Here is a 21360-nt window from a genome sequence, read left to right as displayed (position 1 = left end):
TTTCAGAACTTGAAGAATCAGATCATGACGACAAACGTATGGGTGGAACAAGTAAGTTAACTATGTCTCTATTCTTGAAACATCGATAATGACGATTCTTAGGAAACATTTTGGAGATTTTAGAATGAATGGTTAAAGGGTAAAGGGTGATGTTAGAGCGAAATAAATACAAACGAGTTCAATGGCCACCCAAACGCGTATATTTCTTTTTCTATCTCTTTCACTTTATACGTCAGATTCCAAAGTAGATCTAGTATTACTTTGACCAATGGAACATCTCTTTCCCTTTCTTTTAGTCCTTTTAGAGAGTGGCAAGGGAGAGGGGATTTGGAATTTCAAAGCAGCCGGATTTCATTTCGCCGCCGTTTGTCTGACGACTCCGAACGAAATTTGAATCGCGTCTAGCTAGTTGACCTTTATCGACGTGTCATCCTTTATCACCACCCCTAGCCCTCAACCCTACCCCTTGGTCACCACCTTGTTTCTGTCTCTAACACTTAATCTCGTTTGTACGTCAGAACTCACCCCTTTAGCCGTTTTCCCCTTGGGCATCCTCAGCCTTCAGACGTACCGACCTTCATTACTGTTTTTTCTTAAAATTCCTCATTTTGTTCTTGCGTCGTTCATTTCGGGACGTCAAAATGCCATATCACGCCATTGGTCCAATCCTAGTTCGCAACGAAATATAACTAACCAGTTCTCTATCTCTTTGATAGAGAATCAGAGAGGAGGTAGCATTTTAATTGCAAAACCTTTGCTATCGTTGATAGGATTTTTACTCCTCTCAAATGAATTTGAGAAACGTAGAACGAAGAGGAGTAAAAGGATCAGTAGATGAAGGTTGGGAGGAGGGAATGGGGGTGATGGTCGCGAAATATTTGAACGAGACTAGATTACTCTCTGCTTCGATCCTGGCAGTTTACCAAAAAACTTAAGCAATGCCGGAAACGGCAGTCGTTGGCTGGACGTCTTTCGAGGATATCCGCAAAAAGAGGTAGAAGAGAAATGGAGAGTAGGAGGAGGAGGAGGAAGAGGAAGAGAGGAATAGCTGCAGGGGATAGCTCGTTTGGTATCGAATCGTTGTGCGGTTTCGTGGTTCCGTGGTTATAGGCTAATTTCACCGAGATATAACGGATTGGTTGAACTTCGAACCGTACTTCATTACAGGCTAATCGCGCACGAAATCTTCTACCACTTTTTTTTTTTTTTCAATTATTTTCTATGCAATTATTATTGCTTATTTAAATTTTTCATGATTCTCATCCCGATGAGATTTTGCAATCAACAACAAGCCATCCAGCCAGTCATTTTTGTCGTCCTCCTGCTCGACTTTTTGTTTTCTTGTATTTTTTGGTCCCTCGTAACTTTTGCAGTTCGTTACGATCGTTTGTCAGCGTCAATGGTCGTACTGTCGAGTGTTAGCTAGTTAGTAGAGTGTTAGGAATCTCTTGACGAAAAGGTTAAGAAATGATAGATAGACAAATAGAAAGAAAGAAAATAAGGAAACCTCGAAGAATACTTTGTCAAATTCGTGTGATATATATGTAATACGATTGTAATAAAGTTACGATCATTTTTCATTTGAAATTCACTTCAAAGATATTTGAAATTAACCGAGTAGAATATGCCATGTTTTTTTGTTTTTTTAATAATTTATTAAGATTTAAAACTTGTCAATTTTCTAGTTGCTCACTAATTTATATTTATATTCTGGTTTATCTGTCCTCCCCTCTCTCTCTCTCTCTCTCTCTCTCTCTCTCTCTCTTGTCTAAAATTCGTCTTTGTCGTTGACATTTGTTCGATAAGAACATTAGAAGTCATTTCGCGAGTCTCGGCAAGCAACGTTGCTGGAAAGCAATTCTCTTCTTTGGGTATTTAGATAAAGATGCGCAAGAAAGGGATGAAAAGTTGCAAGGAAGAGGTAGAGCTTGAAGTTTCCGTTCTCCTTTTTAGCCTTTGTAACTGCAACGGAATATAAATAGGAGCTTGGTTGCTTCTCTTTCTCTCTCTCTCTCTTTGTCTTTTGTTCATTAAGTAGCATGCCCGGTCGCTTATACTCCGCTTAACTCCTCAATAAACCGAAGATATTGTCCACCGTTTTAAAGAGCCAAGCCCACAGTTTTGAATTTGCATTCGAAGTGAGTCGTCTTAAATACTGACACTTTAATTTATCCACTGTCTTTTACTTTCAAAATAACAAAAATTCATTTCATATCGGCGAATACGAATATTGATTTTGAAGCTTTTTATTGAATAGTTAAAAATGTATAATAGGATTTCTCGAGCGAGCAGCTTTCGGTGATAAGTTCAGGGAGATAAAGTAAGCAACAGATGTCTAACAGCGGAGGAAACTTTTAAATAGGAAAACATGACTAGTTTCAAGGCCGTGTTAGAATAGGATGGTTCTAAAGCTTCTATGGATGCTTTCGAATATCGTGTCAGACGAAGTCTCGCGGATTTAGTCGAAAGGGTGCAAAAGCTACCTGCATTGATATACCGATGTGTATATACATATATACAGGGAGAATACTTTCTAGCATCTTTTATACCTTCGTATAATACATGTGTGTGGGTGTAAACGATTCTTGAAAATTTCTTTCTCGTTTTCTTCCAAGCTTTCCTTCTTCTTTTCTTTTCTACTTTCTCTGATCTCCTCGATAAACCGAAATAGCTTTTTCTATCGATGTATCTAAAGACCCAAGAAATTTTTCTCTACAAGGGAGGGTCTCCAACAAGATACTATTTATCGATATAATATTCTTTTTCTTCTTATTTTTATCATTCGAGTATTTGTATCATTCGATTTATTGCACTTTTATCGATTATTAATGAATATTAAGTTACTCGGTATGTAATTTCGAAATGAAATGTCAATTACATGTAAATTTTCGGGAAGGTAATAAAATTCGGGAAATATGTTAAATCATTGAAAAGAAAATATTTGTAGAATATTTATGGATGAAAATTTGCGATCAATAGAAATTCGTTAGTTAATTCGTTCTATAAGATGAATGATAAATATTGTAAAACATAGTGAAACGTTTTGAAAATGTTTTTATTTATTAAAGAGAGCCGATAAGAGACAGTAACATAAGACGAAGAAAAAGTAAATTTAAGCAGATAGGAAGGGAATTTTCTAGCGCATGAAGAATTAATGGCCTCAGGTGTACGTATGGGAATTTTAAATCGATTCGGGCGTTAAGTCACGTGGAAAAATGGCTTTAAGTCGTTCGGAAATACGAGCATTCGCTTCTGAAGAAAATCAATTTTCCTTTCGGGTGGAAGAAAAAAAAAAAATCAAAAAAGATGAAGAAAAAAAAGAAGAAAAAGAAGAAGGAAGACGACCAACTACTTTGCCAAACTTATTTACCATAAGAGCAAAGTCATCTTGTTGCATTATTTTTCCAATACTTTGATTTACGTTCGATGTCTGATCGCGATCATTAAATCAATTATCATTATTATAATTTATCGAAAATGAAAGAACAATGTTGTTTAACAAGAATCATCTAAAAAGGATGATTTTTCCCTGAATTTATTTTGATGTAAAAGGTGCACGAATCTTCGCATACTTCGGATAAAATTCTTTTGCATGTATATTGTATATATGTATATGTGTGCGTTGTTTACGTGAATGTTCGTTTAGGAAGAAAATTCCAAGCGAATCGAACAGTCTGTACAAATGCAATTTGACGATAAAATGAAGTTTCCGCTAGAAGGATATCCGTACTAACCTTTCGAATCCTTTTTCTCTTACTCTTTACTTCAAACTACTTATTATCTTTTATTTTTTGCAAGCATCTTCTCTTTTTCTCTTCTCATACTTAAATGGATTTTATCAAACAAGCTTGATACAATCGGTTTCGATGACATTTTCGGATATATGTATGAACAAACAGTTTAGTCATTCTGTATAAAGAAAAGATATAGAAAAGGAAAAAGAAGGAGAGGAAAGGGAGACAAAGAGAGATTTTTCTTTGGAAAAAATATAATCATCGAGTAATTGCGTTAACTATTTAAAAGGACTTGCGTGTTATTCACGAATAGTAGCTCATAATTGTCGCTGACTTTATTACGTCGATGTTCTACTAATTGCACGTAGTTCTCTCTCTTTCTCTCTCTCTCTCTCTCTCTCTTTACTTTCTTCGCTTCCTCTCATTCACGCTAGAAAAACCGGATAAAAATGAACTAACGGAAAATGAAATTCATTTTCACGAAAATTAAATTCTCAGGGTACGCACTTATCGACGCTCCGCCAGGTCTGCTGTAAATTTCGCGAAACGTTTTATAAAGTTCCGCGCGTACTTTTTAAATACATCGCCACTTCGTTCAATTTTTAGTCGAAAAAATATACGTTCCTTCGATGGAAATAGTCAAATTGGGATTTATATATAGTAGAAATATTCGGAATAATTCATTAAAATGATCGAATTTTTGGCAACGAAATAATTCTATTATTTCTACGCACTGATTTAAAATAATAACAAAATTGTATACATTAATTTAAATTTTAGAACGAGTCGTTAATGATCTAGCAGTCTAAGCGACTGTAAATTAGGAAAAAAAAATTACAGAATAAGTTGAAAAAAAGAGAAGCGTAGAAACGAAAATGATTTTAATTAATTTTGTTCTAGTTATTTATAAGTAATTGATTTTTGTTAATGATATTTGAAATGCACATAGATTCGTAAAAAAGTGCTGTTTTTGGCAAATGATTTATATTTTCATTGAAATTGAAATATTTCATAGGAAGAAGAAGTCAATTATGTGTGTGCCGTTAGCAACGTAAGATGAGTTGCTTATTAGATTTGTACTACTTCGTCTTTGTATCTAACATATTCTCTGGCAAACGTATTCGTACTTAATTAAAGCCCTGCGTGTTAACTTCTCTGGCAACGCTTTAAGAGTAATGATGTTTAGAGTAAGTCACGCGAACACCTCTACCACCAGACTTGGAAGCACTTTATTCGCTAGAAATTAGATCTCTCATTGCTCGTCTAAGTACGCACGAATAATCATATCTGCAATTTTTCTAATACCTTCATAAATATATTATATAATAATTATGAGAAATAATCTTTTATTATATTTGATCGATATTCGAGAATTGCTAGAATTTCTTGCAAATTCGCGAACTTCTCTACACCCTAGCGAGTTATTACGATATAATCCTTGTAAGAGAGTGGGCAAAAAAGAGAAATGAAAAGAAGAATTAAATTATAAAGGTAAAAAAAAAAGTGTAGCGCTGGAAATCGAAGGAAAAATAATGTTTAATTCATAAAGAGACGAAGAGCGAGTTTTTCGAGCACAGGTCACCCACCGGTCGAACAATTAAAATGTTCAAATACTCGAGCGTTGGATATTCCTATTGTTCTTTCTTTCTTTCTTATAAAAAACGCGGACTCGCTTGCCTACCCTCTTTCTCTCTCTCTCTCTCTCTCTCTCTCTCTCTCTCTCTCTCTCTCTCTCTCTGCTCATCTATCGATCGACGCAATTATTTCGACTCTCGACGGACGAGAGAATTAACAAGCGGACGAATAACGAGACGACGCGCCACGCTGGTCAGCTTTTTTTATTTTTCAAAGCTTCCTTCCTTCCTTCCTTCCTTCCTTCCTTCCTTCCTTCGTTCTTTTATTTCTTTATTTCTATCTTTTTTTCATTTCATTTCATTTGATTTTATTTGATTTTATTCTATTTTATTATTTATATTTTGTTGTCTTTCACCTTTCCATCATAATCAATTCTGCATACGGTCTTGACGAAAAATAAACTTCGTTTAAAAGAGAGATAAAAGGGTTCGGCGGGAGAGATGGTTTGGAGGAATATAAGTTGCGGTTTTAGTAATTAAGTATTTTTCCTTTCTTGATTCGCAAGGTAGAAGAAAGTTGATTACGCATGTCGTCGTACGGTTGGCAAGATACGCTTTGCTATAGTTACTTAGAATACGTTCAAGATAAACAGAGAGAAAGTGATAGATAGATAGAGAGAGGGAGAAATAAAACGAGAAAAAGAAGGAGATCGTTATTATTATTTGAATAAATTTTTCGCATTTGCTATTTAATCGCATTTTTAATCATTTTGATTGTTATTATTTCAGGAGTGGAACGATTATAAGTTGAAGTGGAATCCGGATGACTATGGCGGCGTCGAAACCCTTCATGTACCATCGGAACACATATGGCTGCCTGACATTGTACTTTACAATAAGTGAGTAGGTTTTCTCTTTGTCATATTTTGTTTTATTTTAACGTTCAGAATAAAAAAAAAAAAAGAAAAAAACATGGGTGCAAAAAAACACACCGCAAGAAAGTTAGATTGACATTTTTTGTCATCTATGTTCATTCGATTAGTTTTATTTCAGGACAGAGTTGAGAATCGTTATTTTAGTTAAATGTATACCTGTTGACGATGGCACACAAGTAAAGGATCCAGAAGTACTGGTTTGGTATATAAATTTGGTGCAAAAATTGCTGACCCATATAAACTCGTGTGGAGTAGATAGGAAGAGAGGCGGCTACCTTGGTGATTTTGTTTTGGCTACGAGGCATGTTGCACCTCTCGTCGCGACGAGAGTCGAGTGGTGCTGGACATTTAAACTACTGACCTACATAATTTCTATATTATACCAAGTCTATGGTTTCTCGACGGAAAAATAAAATTGCTTCTTCGTGAAAAAGAGAGAAAGGACGTTGGCTTGGTTCGATACTAGGAACCATCTTCTTACTTACTTAAATGTAGCTCCAGATAAAAAGGAATTACTCGAGTGTACACGCGAGATATCATTTATAATATATATATATATATATATATATATTCAGGTCAGAGACATTACTTTTCATAAGTTTAAGTATATAACGTAGGAGTTTAAAACACGATTTAGGATCGAATTTTACATCGAGTTGTTCATTTTTTTGTTCTTTCTTTCTTAAATTACAAGTAAAAGTGTCATCGTTCGTTATCAGAGAAAAAACGAGAGAGAGAGAGAGAGAGAAAGAATTCCAACGACGACGATTCTTTCTTGGACTTTAAACGAAGAATATTCAAGAGTGAGGGAGAAAGAAAGAGAGTGGTCTACGTGGGTCATAAAGTTTGAGAAAATATTCCTCGGAGGAATGGTTACACTTGAGCGCGTTTCTTACGGCCATTTTGAAAATCCACGGCACGGAAAAGAGAGGGAGAGAGAGAGGCTTCTCTTATTTTTCACACACGTATCTCTCACATATCCACTTTCCTCAACGAAATAGGATGCATTTTGCCTCGTGTACTTTCGCCTACCCACATATATGTGTATGCGTATATGAAAGAGAGAGAGAGAGAGAGAGGGAAGAGTAAGTAGATAGATAGATATATAAGATAGATAGAAAGATAGAGAGAAGGTTAAGTTGAGACCATTTTAGAGTCTCTCGCTCGTTTGGCAAGGATGGCTTTTACTCTGGTCCATCCTTTTCCTTCTAGTATTCACGATTCCTTATTTTTATCATCTACTTTCCCTTTCCCCTCAAACCCTCTCTCTCCTCCTCTCTCTCCCAGAGATCTTGGCTGTAGCCACGAATTTACAAACGAGAAGACTTTGCCAGTGGTAGTTTTTTTGAATTTTAGAATCACGAGATCAAAGAACATCCGATTTGTATATTCCGTTTCTCGAATATTAGTAAATCAGAAGTCTGTCGAGGATAAATATATAAATAAATAATCAATGGAGGATAGTTCTATTTTTTGTAGTAATTTATTTTTTTTTATACTATCTTTTCAAAGGGAATATTTGATAAGAACTTGGAAAGAGAAAGAGAGAGAGAGAGAGAGAGAGAGAGAGTATTTTTTGGAAAGCAGGATATGTTTGTTTTTGAAAGGTTTTAATTTCAATATATATATATATTTCGATACTCGTAGACGTTTAATGAACTACGAATATATTAATAATTGGTGAATATTCATAGTTATATACGTGTGCGTGTGTGTGTGTGTGTGTGTATGTGACGGAAGACTTTCTGTTGGACAATAGATAGATGTAGTAATATTCCATGAATGTATAATTGATGGTTGCATATCGATGTGTATACGATAGGAATGTTGAGTTACATATATATATATATATTTATAAATATTCATGATTAAACCTTGCCACGATGGGAGGTGCTATCATACTATATTACATTTGAGAATGCATCCTCGTGTGCTCGCGCTTTCATTTCCCAAATAATTGATCGGCACAGAAACGGTGAGAATCGCGTGATCGTTTCGTAAGGGATATTTTATCAGTTTATACCTCGCATATGTTATATACTATAAATATTAATATCTTTATTAATCGTGGCAAAAAAACAACATCAACAAAAATCGGTTAATTCGGTGGTATCCGAAAGTTATTCGATTCTCAAAGCTCTTTATGTCGAATTTTAACCTAGTTCGCTTTTTTAAATCGCTAAATTAAATTGGACAATCAACCACCCTTATTTCCTTTTTGGTATTGATTTTTGCGTGATAATCAGATTTTGTCAGACTGCTTAATCACACTTCGAATCACTGGTCTAATTTATTTTCACACAAAATTATCATTTAAAATTTTTAATATACATTATATACTCTCAAACAAAGTTTGCTTTAATTTTATTTGCGGTTTTGTTAATTCAAATAAAACATTTTAACTCTTGATCTTTCTCTCTCTCTCTCTCTCTCTCTCTCTCTCTCTCTCTCCCTGAGTGGAAATTGCTCCTTCTCCTTTTTCCTTTTTTTATTTTTATAATTTTTCTTTACTTTCTTCCTTCCATCAGCCCGTTTCTGCAAGAAAAAAAAAAAGAAAAAAAAAAGAGGAAAAGCCCAACTCGAAATCATCTCGAGGAAATCGTTTTTGCTACGTGCGAAATGAAAAGGGAGTTAAGTGTACCCAAGTAACCATCCATCCACGTGTGTACGTAAAAATACTTACATATTACATATATGAACACTTATACGTTCCACTGCGTACGTGTTAGTGTATATATGTGCAAGTATGTATGCGTTAACGTGCAAGGACGAGAGACTAATGCGCCCTCGAGGAAATCCTTTCGTGTTTTACACGTAAGTAGACATTGGTCGTCCTAGCGTGGCTAATGTCATGGCAAACACGAAAAGTGTTTCGGAAATATTCGTTGACGGTTTGCGAACATCTCTCTGTCGAGAATGACGTTTTCGAATGTCTCTCTCTCTCTCTCTCTCTCTCTCTCTCTCTCTCTCTCTTTCTCTCTCTCTTTCGTAATCCGTTGGGTAAATATCCTTTTCCGAGTTTCGAGTTGTAGTTTTAAAGTAATTCAAGAGAGACACAGAAAAAGGGTAGGGGATAAGAAATAGGGGGAATAGGAAGTAGGAGAAGGATAAAAAAGATTGAAATAGGGGTAGGGTTGAGGCTACGAATCCCATACGTTTCATTAAATGTTTCATTTGCACTCGTTAATTCACGCTTGGGAAATTTAACGTTGTCGTTCTGTTTCTTTTTCTGTTTCTACCACTCCCACTTGTTTGTATTTAATCGTTTTTAACACTTAGCGTTTAATATTAAAACAAGAACGAGAGAAAAACTGTCTTGGCGTTTACTTTGTCAAAGAGACAATTTTATCAAACTCTTCCAAAGGAAGGTGGAAAAAGGTGGATGTGTTTAAAACGATTTTTCGTTCAACGTTTTTATTTCTGTTTTTTTTTTTTTTCTTTTTTTTTGAAAGAAGATTCTTGACAAAGAGAAAGAACGAGGAGAGAAAGAGAGGGAGAGATTTGGAGAACAAATCCGTATAAGAGAAAAATAAAAGTTAAACAAAAGAAAACGAATGGATATTGCGAGAGTAGGTAGGTCGTATCGATTTTCTTTGAAAAACGAGTATAGAAAAAGAATTTACGTTGATGGGATCATTTTATTTCGATGTAAGAAGAAGATTATCGAAATCGTATCTTCCAAAAGTATTTGATTTTGGTATGTATAGACATCGTTTATATTATTTTTTTATATTAAAATAAGCATTCAATTATGTTGGTTAATTCTTAAAATGATGAATCATTTAAAAACGTATTAGATGGTAAGAAATAATTTGGCAATATTCATTAGAAATTTAAATCGTCATTAATTATTAAATATCGTTTATATCGAAAAGATAATATAAAATGTTGATGAGAGATACGATTGAAACGGTCGATACGCATTTGCCAACTCTGCATTCTAATTTTATTATCCATGTATATGTAGAGATGATCGTATATATATATATATGAGTATACTAACATGCATACGTTGTATACAATATATATTGTATATGCACATACGTGTCTCTCTTTCTCTCTCTTTCTCTCTCTTTCTCTCTCTTTCTCTCTGTCGTAACTCTCATTGTATCGACCGTAAAGTGTAATATTCGTCGAAACGATGCCGTGCATTCCTTTATGGCGCATAAATTACCAACCCTTCCTAATTTTGCATGCACCTAAAATTAATCGAACCGAGTCTGGCATACCGTGTTTCTCTTCGGTCTCTCGCCCACGCCACTTTCATTTCGGTAGCAGTCGTCTTGCTCGCTTGCTCGCTTACTCCCATACACATTTACACTTACGTAGGTATACGTATATTATCTTTCTCTGTCTTTGTATCTCTTAGGATGCATTATAGATACTTCGAAGCGTATTGTTTCATCGTTAATTAGCGCCGTAATAATATCGAGAATGCTTTTAAACGTTACTCGACAAAAGGTATTCCAAAGTGTAATCGAGAATGCAATTATCTGTCGGTCTAGGTATAAACGTTACCAGCGAATAAGAAGAAACCTGCTATACTGATATCGTTAAAGAACGTGCAGGCAGCAATGGTCACGTGTACAACTCGCTCGCACATCTCATCTAATTCACCTCTTTGATGTATGTTATGCCATGTATAACAAGCCAGCTAAAACGAGTAGTAATTTAAACTTCGCGGCCATCCGTGCATGAGACAAAAAGAAAATGAGGCTGGCATGGTATGTAGGAAAGAAAGAAAAAAACACACACACACAGAGAGAGAGAGAGATAGAAGATAACGAATTTTATGAAGAGTAAAGTAACTTTGACGTAAACCTTTACGCTATGAATATTAAGCTAAACATTTTTCAATTAATCTCCGTGATTAGAAATCAGTTTTCCTTTTAATTAGATTAGATCAAGAAAAAGAGAGAGGCAAGATTGCTGATTAAAAGCATCACTTTTTTGTAATAGGATAGCATCCAAATATTTTCCCTGCCTTTATCTTTTTGTCCCGTTTTCTATTTCTCCCCGATTTCTCTTTGCATTTCTATATATATATATATATATATTTTTTTTTTTTTTTTCTTTTTTCTTTCGATCTATCGACGTCGTACTCTCATTTAACCTTTTTTTCTATTTCTCTCTCTTTTCTTTTCTTTTATTTTCTTTTGAAGCCGCAAAGTGCACTTCGCAGAAGGAAGAAGCGGGTGTTTCTTCGTCGTTGCGCGCGTGGAGAAGTAATCGAGTGTCGACTAGCGCTTACTGGAAGGTAAGCAAGCAACCGAGCAGATGCTTTTGCTTCTCTCATACGTACATTCTATTCGAGTTCTGTTTCGGGATATAGCATAGGGAAAATTGAGTTCCGCTTGAAGAAAGAGAGAAACAGATATAGATAGATAAATAGAAAAGGAAAAAGGAATGATAGAAAGAAACGAGAGGTTGTTTCTTGAGCGGATTCTGTTTTTTCCCTTTTCTTTTTTCCCTACTTTATATTTTTTCCTCTTCTTTTTATTCTACGCGGGGCCTGGATTCCGCGCAGTTTTTTCTGAGTGTGTGTGTGTGTGTGTGTGTGTATGTATGATCGAGGGCGTTTCAGGAACAACGATGTACATCCTTTCTTTAAGGGTAGGTATGGCATAAAAGGTGTGAACGTCGAGTATATGGTTGCTGGTACAAGAGGCCAAGATTTTTTCTACTTGAAAGAAATAAAAGGAAATTCTACCAACACTGGCAGGAAGGATCTTATTATTATTTCGTACATTTTCTCTTTAAATATATATATAATCATCGTAACGATTTAAAAATATATATCTAATAAGGTGTAATTAAGAGGCCAATTAAACTACAATCTGACTGTTTCCGTAACTCTTTTTCTCTCTCTCTCTCTCTCTCTCTCTCTCCCTCTCTCTCTCTTTCTCTCGCGTCGTTTGTAACGGTGTGGAAACTACCAAGTCTGAACAAATTTGTTGGGTTGCAAAGTAGGAGTGAGAGGGGGAAGAATAGGATGAGGAGGAAGGGTAGGTGGAACGTAAGCCGCAAAATGCGAAGTTAAAATATGCAGGGAACGTACGTGTGCGAGAATCTCGTTACTCCATTATCACCGGATTACTGCAGCTGCACCTCTCGCGTAAGAGAGAGGGAGAGCAACGTAATCCAGTCAGCGCGTTGTACCAACGCCTAGTCCAACGTACCAACCTAGGAGAATGAGAAGCGGCTGGTAACAAAGTAATGTCCCTCTCAAAGTAACCGAATACCATTGGTACCCCTCTCTTGACAATTTTCTAACACCTATATTCAAAAGCGACCCTTGAAACCGCTCTTCTAGTCGCTTCGTTACTATCTACGTGTATGTCAATTTAATACACACACTCGGAGTACACTATATGAATGTGTGGGTGCAAACCTTGTACAAGATACTCTCTTCCTCTCTATTCATTCGAAATGTTTAATGGATAGGTAATGGACAGCCGGGATTACGATTAGTAACGTAGTCACGTAATTCAATTCTTTGTTTTTATAAGCAAAGAAATTCAGTTGTTTCATTGATACAACTCTACAGAATATAAGGAGTTTATTATCATATTATATGTCTATTTGAATATTCAAATTTACCTAATGGAAAGTTGACAAATGTACGTTATTTATTTGTTAAAGTAATATTTTTCTGCTATCTTTATTAGTTCCGGATGATCGATCAGAATTGTACTTTTGTTTTTTCGTCAAACGATCGATTCTATTGTTTAATATACAAAAATATTGATACAATATTTTATTGGTTTCTGTTTATTTGTTGATGCATCGATTTAATAGGTGTAACGACGTGTAATGAATATTTAGAGGATAGTTTTCGTACGTATGTTTGAAAAATATATTTGACATAGCAGTTGCGTTATGCGCGGGATTCTTTACATTTGTCTCTCTCTCTCTCTCTCTCTCTCTCTCTCTCTCTCTCTCTCTCTCTCTTGCTCTGTCGAGTACTCGACAGTACCCAGGCACCCAGGCGCATTATAACGGACCGACTAGGTGCTGGCTGACCTAAAATATGCCAAGTACATGTGCCCTGTTAGAGCCAACCACCTACCACCAACACTCTTTCTATGTACCACCTCTCTCTCTTTCTCTCTCTTTCTTCCTTTTTTTGTCGTTCTCCCACTATCTCACTCTCCTTCCATTCTTTTTCTTCTTTGTGTGGCCTTCCTGAGCGACCTTCCCTTTTTCCTCTTCTTTACCACCAACACCACTACTACCTACCACTACCATCAGCAACTACACTCTTAGAAACCAAACTGTGGTGGAGTGTGTGTGTGTGTGAACGCGCTGCCGCACGTTTTCTCGCATAAACAGACATGATATTTTCCTTGTCTCGCCTACGTCTGCATTGCTTGCACGATGAAAACTGCACTTTTTTTTTCGATAAGAGCTAGTCAAAAGTATTACAATTTTTTTTACATGATTCGAGATGATTCAGTTTGATTTTTCTATATATTTTCGCTAAACAAAATAACATCAGTAATAACGATTATATTTTTAAAAAATATAAATTTAGATCATAGAGAATAGAAATAATCGCGACTAAATGTATATATTCTACGTACTTATATAATATATACATATATATAGTGGCAGTAATAAGGATATTCTTTAACGAGCCTTGCAACGCTTCTCCATTCTCTTCCACTCGTAGAGATATTTTCTCCAGGCTTGTACTTGGGAAAAATGAGGGTACTACTTCGCATAGAGAGAGAGAGAGAGAGAGAGAGAGAGAGAGAGGGAGAGGAAGCGAGAGAGAAACAGAAGAGTCGAGAGTTAGAAAAAAAGAGTAGAGAAAGGTGGATCTCAAGGTAACGTCATGGAACGATCGTTCCTCGTTTCTTTCTAAATCCACAATAATCTTTTTCTCTCTGCGTGTTTCTGGAAAGTACCGAGAAAAGGGAAGAAAAAGTCCTTCTTGTCCAGACTATTGGCTATCATTACACACTCTGAGGTAGTTTGTCAGAGCTTTGGTGGTTGACACCCGGTATATTGCACGACCTCAATGGCTGCCGTAGATATCGTTGCAAGCTTGTATTGTCGAGAAGGGTTACGGTTTTATGGACAATATTTCTTAGACGGCCGTTTTCATCGTTCCTTGTTCTACTCATACTTTACCCCTATTTTTATTCTTTTCTTTTCTTTTCTTTACTTTTCATCGTCGAAGGTGTCACATTCCTTCGAGGGTTGAAAACATTTACCACCTATCCTACCAATGGATCTAACATATTTTTACTTATTTAAATATACATATTATATACATAGTATATATATAGATTATGTATTCCTTACTTTAACAGTTGGTAAAAGAAGAAAAATTATGAAGAAAAGATGCTTGCGATTCGTAGTTGACTTACAGAGACAGGTTTTAATGTTTATTCTGAGTTATGGTTTTACCCTTTTAAGGATTTCTTTCATTGTGGGTTGGTTACGAGCCAGTAATGGTTGCAACCACCGTGATTCATGTTTACGTTCTTTTCACCTAAGAGTAAACGTTCGGAAGGAGACAGTAAAAATCTCTTATCCGACGTAGCCCCAACTCTCCCTCAGTTGTAGAAGATAACCTCCTTCTCTTTTTCCCTTTTTTTCTTTTTCTCGTCGATCATATCGTTGGGTAAAGTCTGCTATCCAGTTCTTTATCATCCCTCATCGAACATTTATCCTGCCGTTTGTCGGGCCATTTAATAGTTTTTTCATTTTTCAGTTTTAACATTTCTCAGATCGTTGATAGAGAGAGAGAGAGAGAGAGAGATTTACAATTGATTCTTTAATTTAATACGAAATTGAAATTTTCTATTTTCTTGTACACTAGGTTTGTGGTTCTCGTCAATTTGACGGGTTAAAACTTCACGCACAAAATGACCAACGATCATTGCTATTATTTTCTAGTTATTTTTCTACAATATACATCACTAAATATCTATTTTCCTCTGTCTGTTCAAATAACGGGTGCCCATAAAAGTAATTCTACAAAAATATCCTTAAACTTGGAGTAACATTTGTTCGTTTATTCTAGTTGCTTTTTTTTTTTTTTTGTAATGATTAAATTTGTCCTTCTTATATCTATAAGTGGCGTAATTTTTGTAGAAAAGTTGTCCGTAAACTTGAACGTAATTACGAGAAACAAGGGCTGACTCGAGCGTGAAACCGGCCTTACACTTGCTACTTCTACTCGGTTTTATCTGCTTTAGATACAGCCCTGTGCGACTTTGAAATTTACGCTCTATACAACTTTAATTAGATAGAAGCGCTCGCTCGTGCTACGTATACGCTATTACTACGTTAAGAGAGAAAGAAAGAAATAAAGTTGTGGTTAGAGGAAAAGGGGACTTAGAGGGTAAGAGGAGGAAGCTAACAAAAACGAGCTGCAAAATTCGTGAATTCTCGTTCTACCGCATAACTTGCATCGATCCGTATTCTTTTTCTCTCTCTCTCTCTCTCTCTCTCTCTCTCGCTGATTTTGATTCAGTTTCCACGAGAAAAAGCGGAAAAATCGAGGAAATGATTCACGTTACGCGATACGAATACCAACATTCAGTACATTTTTATTTGTACCTTTTTTTTCCTTTTCGCGCCAGTGATCACGCTAAGAATAGTTTTGGCGATACTGCAAAGAGAAGAGCTTTCATCTTCATTCTCCTCGAACGGCGAAACCAAATTCTCAAGTTGGAAGGAAACGCGTCACGAAGAAAACTACGGGTAACAAATACTTTGTTACATCCTTGTGCATCCTTGTTGGATCTTTTATTTCTCATTATTATTTTATTATTTCTTATTATTATACATATTAATAGAACATTGTAGAGTAACACGAATTCGATTTTAATCTAATGGGACGAAATTCTATACGCGATTAGGATTCATCGAGGAGAAGATAGGAAGTGAGTTGAGAAAGTAGGGATGAGGGTGTTATATGTGCTTGTAAAAGCAGTTACACGTAGCAACCCCCCATCCACCTATCCACTCACCCGCACGCACGCACACACAAAATTCAAGGAAGTTCTTGATCCTTGGACAAACGGCAACTCCTGTTGCGTTTCGTTCGCAAAGTTTAGGACGCTTCGCTATCGTGATTACGTGACACTTCGTCTTAACGAGAAGGAGGATATCTTTCCTTTTGGAATAGAACAAAGTTCCGAATTTCGATCTCTTCGATAGAAACATCAACGTTTTCAATTAAATTACAAGCGTACAGGCTGCTCTTATCGAAATAGTCAAAGCGTTCGACTATATTTAATGCTTTAATTATTTTGCCAAATTTGTTAATCGATTTTCAACTTCGTTTCATTTAGAACTTAAACGCTTATTAATTAATCGTTTAATGTTTATTAAAGTGATTTAACTTTTATAGTAAATTAAAACGAAAAAAAATAAATTATATTATTAATCAATTTTATAAATTCACCCAAAGATAAGAGGGGATGATATTTTTTTCTTTCGTTTACGAGAGCTCGACATATGATACGCGGCACGGAATGCGAAAACGAGCCTGTTTAGATCTAAAATCGGTTTGACCTATAGTAAATCGTTCTCCAATTTCAATTAGTTATCCCCATGTCTCAGAATACGAAACTTTCCAAGTGAGCAATTTGTAAATTGCACAGAGAGTAAGAGAGAGAGAGAGGTGTGGGTGGTGGTGGTGGTGGTGGGAAGGATTAGGGGAGAATCAACGAGCACTTACTGCATTAATGAGAAAAGGGTAGAGCAATGGGGGTAGTCTCTTTAATATCCGATACATGGAATAGTAGTCGCATTCGTATGAATTACTATGACCAGCCGTCGCCATTCAGTATGCTCGTTTAATCGTCGATCGAATGTAACTTTGAAGTGCATTCAACTCCTATTTCTATCCCTCTTGCTCCCTTTCTTGGAAATCTTCTCTCGGAAATTTGCAATATCTTCTCTAGTGCAACGGATTATCGAACGTAAAGCTGCTCGGAAAGATAACTTAGTTTCTCTCACTATCTTATTCACCGGTTTCATTCGTTCAATGTGTTACCTATCAAATTAGTTTTCTCATAACCATTCATTATCGTAACGTTTATTTAAAAATATATTTGTTTTTTATCTTGTATGCGAAAGTGGAAAACTCGCAAAGTGCAGAGGAAAGACAAAAAGGTCACGAATAATATTCTCCAAATGCATACTTTGAAGGATTTCAAGCGTATGACCCTGAACATGTTGAGAAGTGAAAGAAGAAGGTGTTAGAAGGGATGTAAATGGGATTTCGATGTTCCTAATGTCGAATAGAAAGTTCAGCTCGCGGCGATAAGTAAGTTATTTCCGGCTTTACATTATGGCCTAGGAAATTTTACAGATAAGAGAAATATAATTATCGGACAGACCGCAAAGTGCAAGAGGAGACCTACATTAACTCCATCTCTTCTTCTCTCTCTCTCTCTCTCTCTCTCTCTCTCACTCAATTTCTCTTTCACTCTTTGGATGAACTCGCATATAACCTGATTAGCACAAATGCATAGCATACTAACTTTATACTCAATGCAAACCTTTTGTTAGCCATCGAATACGTGCGTCAATAGTTAGACTTTCGTGTCGTTAACATTTAAAACACTAACAGAAATAGAACTGCAATGTTCGTCGGTGAATATCACTTAGATATTCAAAATATTAAATACGTAACTTTGTCGAACTAAATAAGTATTTCAAATCTTTCTACACGAATTCAAATTGATTTGTATGTTCAAAATCAACGTATTATAGAACTTTTGATCGATCTATCAGAGATTTCTTATATCAGATGACAATCAGAGGGTATGTACGAGTGATGAAAAATTCAAAAGTTTGATAAGAGAGAGAGAGAGAGAAAAGATATACAGATATATATATACATATATTATCGATCGAAATGAATCTGCGCGTTCGCAGAGATGCGGAATTCAGCAGCAATAACCGTTGCTACGCGGTGCTGGCTAATAATAATGGAGCGAGCAACCGAGCGATAGGAGAGGAAGAAAATAGTGCAACAAGTGCAGAAAGCTGCAGTAGCGACAGCTGCGGCATAACGTGCACCCTAGCACCACCGGCTCGAACATCCGCTTTCTATCTACCTTTTTCTTTATCTATTTCCTTCTTCGTTTCTTCCACTCTCTTTCTCTTTATATAATACAAAAGCTTTTGTATTATCTTCGCTAAGTTTATTTCTTACTATAGTTACATTTCTTTAAGAATATTGTAAGAATACCGTAGAATATTCTTACAAAGAGAGGGACGGAGAGAAAGAGAGTTATATTTTCATAGTGATTTCATTTCTCTTTCCTTACCACAATAATTTGTTTCGTTTATTCTTCTTATTTTCAAAAAAATATCATACGTTTCATAAATTAAAGATTCATTTTATTCCGATCGATTGATTTAATGGTGTTTATTGGTGTTGCTATTATAAAGGTAATATTAACAAAGACCACCAATGGCATCGTTATCGTCATCGTCATCGTCATCGTCATCGTCATTGTCATCGCCATCGACATCATCAGCATCATCGCCTACACTATTCTAACTACCTTATGGTTTAACGTTGTTTTCAGTGCCGATGGAAACTACGAGGTAACCATTATGACCAAGGCGATCTTGCACTATTCAGGAAAGGTCGTATGGAAGCCACCGGCGATCTATAAATCATTTTGCGAGATCAACGTGGAGTATTTCCCTTTTGACGAGCAGACTTGCTTCATGAAGTTTGGCTCGTGGACTTATGACGGATATACGGTAAGACCATCTCCTTCCTGGACGAGCAATTAAGCTTGTTATTAATTATCGTCTGACTACGAATAGAAATAGAGAGAGAGAGAGAATAATACGAAACCGCTTAGAAATCGAATTTCCTTTCCATCTTCTATTCTATCTATTTATAGCAATTATTGTTTAAAGTATGCGGAAAAGAATTTGGAGAGATTTTTGTTCTTTGTGAAGATCGATTAAACGTTAAATAAATGAGTGTAAACGTAATTGATTTTAGGTCGACCTGCGGCATTTAGAACAGTCCGAAGATTCAAACAAAATCGACGTTGGGATCGATCTGACAGATTATTACATCTCCGTCGAGTGGGACATAATAAAAGTGCCTGCCGTGAGAAACGAGGCGTTCTACATTTGCTGCGAGGAACCATATCCCGACATCGTGTTCAACATCACCCTACGCCGCAAGACCCTCTTCTACACGGTAAACCTTATAATACCGTGCGTGGGCATATCCTTCCTCTCGGTATTGGTGTTTTACCTGCCGAGCGACAGCGGTGAAAAGGTTTCGTTGTCGATATCGATACTTTTATCGTTGACGGTGTTTTTCTTGTTACTAGCGGAGATTATACCGCCCACGTCGTTGACGGTTCCATTACTCGGGAAGTATTTGTTGTTTACGATGGTGCTAGTAACGTTTTCGGTCGTAGTGACGATCGCTGTGTTGAACGTTAACTTTCGGTCTCCGGTGACCCATCGTATGGCCAAGTGGGTTAGAATCGTGTTCATTCAGGTGCTCCCAAAATTCCTCCTCATCCAAAGACCAAAGAAGGACGATGACGATGAAGATGAGGAGGGTGTTGACGGTTTAGTAATTGGTGTTAACGGTGTTGGTACTGGTGGTGCTGGTGGTGGTGGTGGTGTTGGTGGTGGTGGTGGTGGTAGTGATAATGGTGGTAGTAGAAACGGTGCTGGTGCCGGTAGCTCCCATCATCATCGACTTCATCGTATTCATAACGGGCACGAGCTCGACGACGAGCTTGACGACGTCGTTGACGAGGACGACGTTGAAGCACCCAACGGGAAACCGCCCGAGGCTATCCTCACCGATGTGTTCCATGTACAAGAGACTGATAAGTACGAGCCCTATTGCGGTAAGAGGTTCAGCGGCGAATACGAGATACCTGGACCACATGGTCCACTGACGCATCAAATCGTCGGCCATCATCATCACCATGGCGGTGTTTCTACCGGTCCTGGACTTCCACCACCGACTTCCTTACCGACCAATGGCCCACCTCCGCCGCCGCCCCCGAGCAAGCCGCCGAGCTTTCATTACGAGCACGGTCCACCTCTCGGCACCGTTGCCCCTTACTTCGAGGAACCACTGCCCTCTTTGCCTCTGCCTGGTGCGGACGACGATCTTTTTGGACCAGCTAGTCCTGGTTATGTACACGAGGACATTAGCCCCACATTCGAGAAGCCACTGGTACGCGAAATCGAGAAAACCATCGACGACGCCCGATTCATCGCCCAACATGCCAAGAATAAGGACAAGTTTGAGAGCGTGAGTCTATTACTTTCGTCTTCATATTATTCTCATTCAAGTATAACTTGGTAGACAGTCAAAGAGAGAGAGAGAGAGAGAGAGAGATAGAAAGAAGAAAAGCCGAGTTCTTTGAGCAAGTCTAGAAGCGTTAGCAAGTCTTATTAGTTGGGTAAACGTCTTTAACGTCGTACAGCATGCTGCCAGCTCGTGTCCTACCGTCAATGGCCGAGTTAACCGGCTTTTTGCTTTGAACGAGAGGAACTTTAGCTAAAGACTCAGTCCAACCACATTGAAACCCAGTGGGAAAAGGGAACAACGATAGCTCGCATCAATCTCTTCGACAGCTTCCACCTTTTGCCTATCTCTCTTTTTTATTTCCTTCTCGGCTACCTGTTAAACTCTTCGAATCCTCGTCAATAAGAAAACCTAACACCTGTTAGACCCTGTTCAAAACATCTTCTTAGGATTTCAACAAAAAGTTTAATCTACTGTTGGGTCTACTGTTGGCTCTACTGTTGGGATTAGTCTTTTCTGATCATTCAAATGGTTTCTAAGGTATTCAATCTGTCGATATTAGAAGCAAATTGAAATACGGATAGAGAGATTTATTTGTCAATTTTTTTCTTGCATTATATCTAGACAAGGTATTTTCTAAAGATTTGTGTGCACACATTTTATGAGTATAAGTGTAGGTGTATGAAACAACATTTTCTGACAAAAACGGAACCTGTCTTTTTTTTCTTGTTTCTTCTTTTTTACTTACATCAGTAGCAGCAATAGGTGTGAAAAGATATCAGTGTATGTTCGTTAATGCGAAGAAGGTTCACCGAGGAGGGTGAATTTTTTGCTCTACT

At 36.9% G+C, this 21360-nt stretch overlaps 2 protein-coding genes across 2 annotated transcripts in view; one reads left to right on the top strand and one right to left on the bottom strand.

Moving 5' to 3' along the window:
• nAChRalpha2 (nicotinic acetylcholine receptor alpha2) overlaps positions 1-10758 on the bottom strand; it is an 86927-nt gene extending 76169 nt beyond the window's left edge. Inside the window, exon 1 of the mRNA XM_089172790.1 lies at positions 10473-10758. The gene's annotated coding sequence lies outside the window, so the exon portion shown is untranslated. The remainder of the gene's footprint in view (positions 1-10472) is intronic.
• Positions 1-21360, top strand: part of nAChRalpha1 (nicotinic acetylcholine receptor alpha1) — a 100010-nt gene that overhangs the window by 59808 nt on the left and 18842 nt on the right. Inside the window, exons 3-6 of the mRNA XM_015327196.2 lie at positions 7-51; positions 6098-6207; positions 18807-18987; positions 19238-20524. Coding sequence (XP_015182682.2) covers positions 7-51; positions 6098-6207; positions 18807-18987; positions 19238-20524 — 1623 coding nt within the window. The remainder of the gene's footprint in view (positions 1-6; positions 52-6097; positions 6208-18806; positions 18988-19237; positions 20525-21360) is intronic.

The sequence above is a fragment of the Polistes dominula genome, unplaced genomic scaffold (assembly GCF_049000335.1).
Source record: "Polistes dominula isolate Pdom_NZ unplaced genomic scaffold, Pdom_raw_medaka contig_23, whole genome shotgun sequence".
Taxonomy (NCBI): domain Eukaryota; kingdom Metazoa; phylum Arthropoda; class Insecta; order Hymenoptera; family Vespidae; genus Polistes; species Polistes dominula.
Note: the sequence above shows the minus strand (reverse complement) of the source record. Positions and strands in the feature narration are given on the sequence as shown.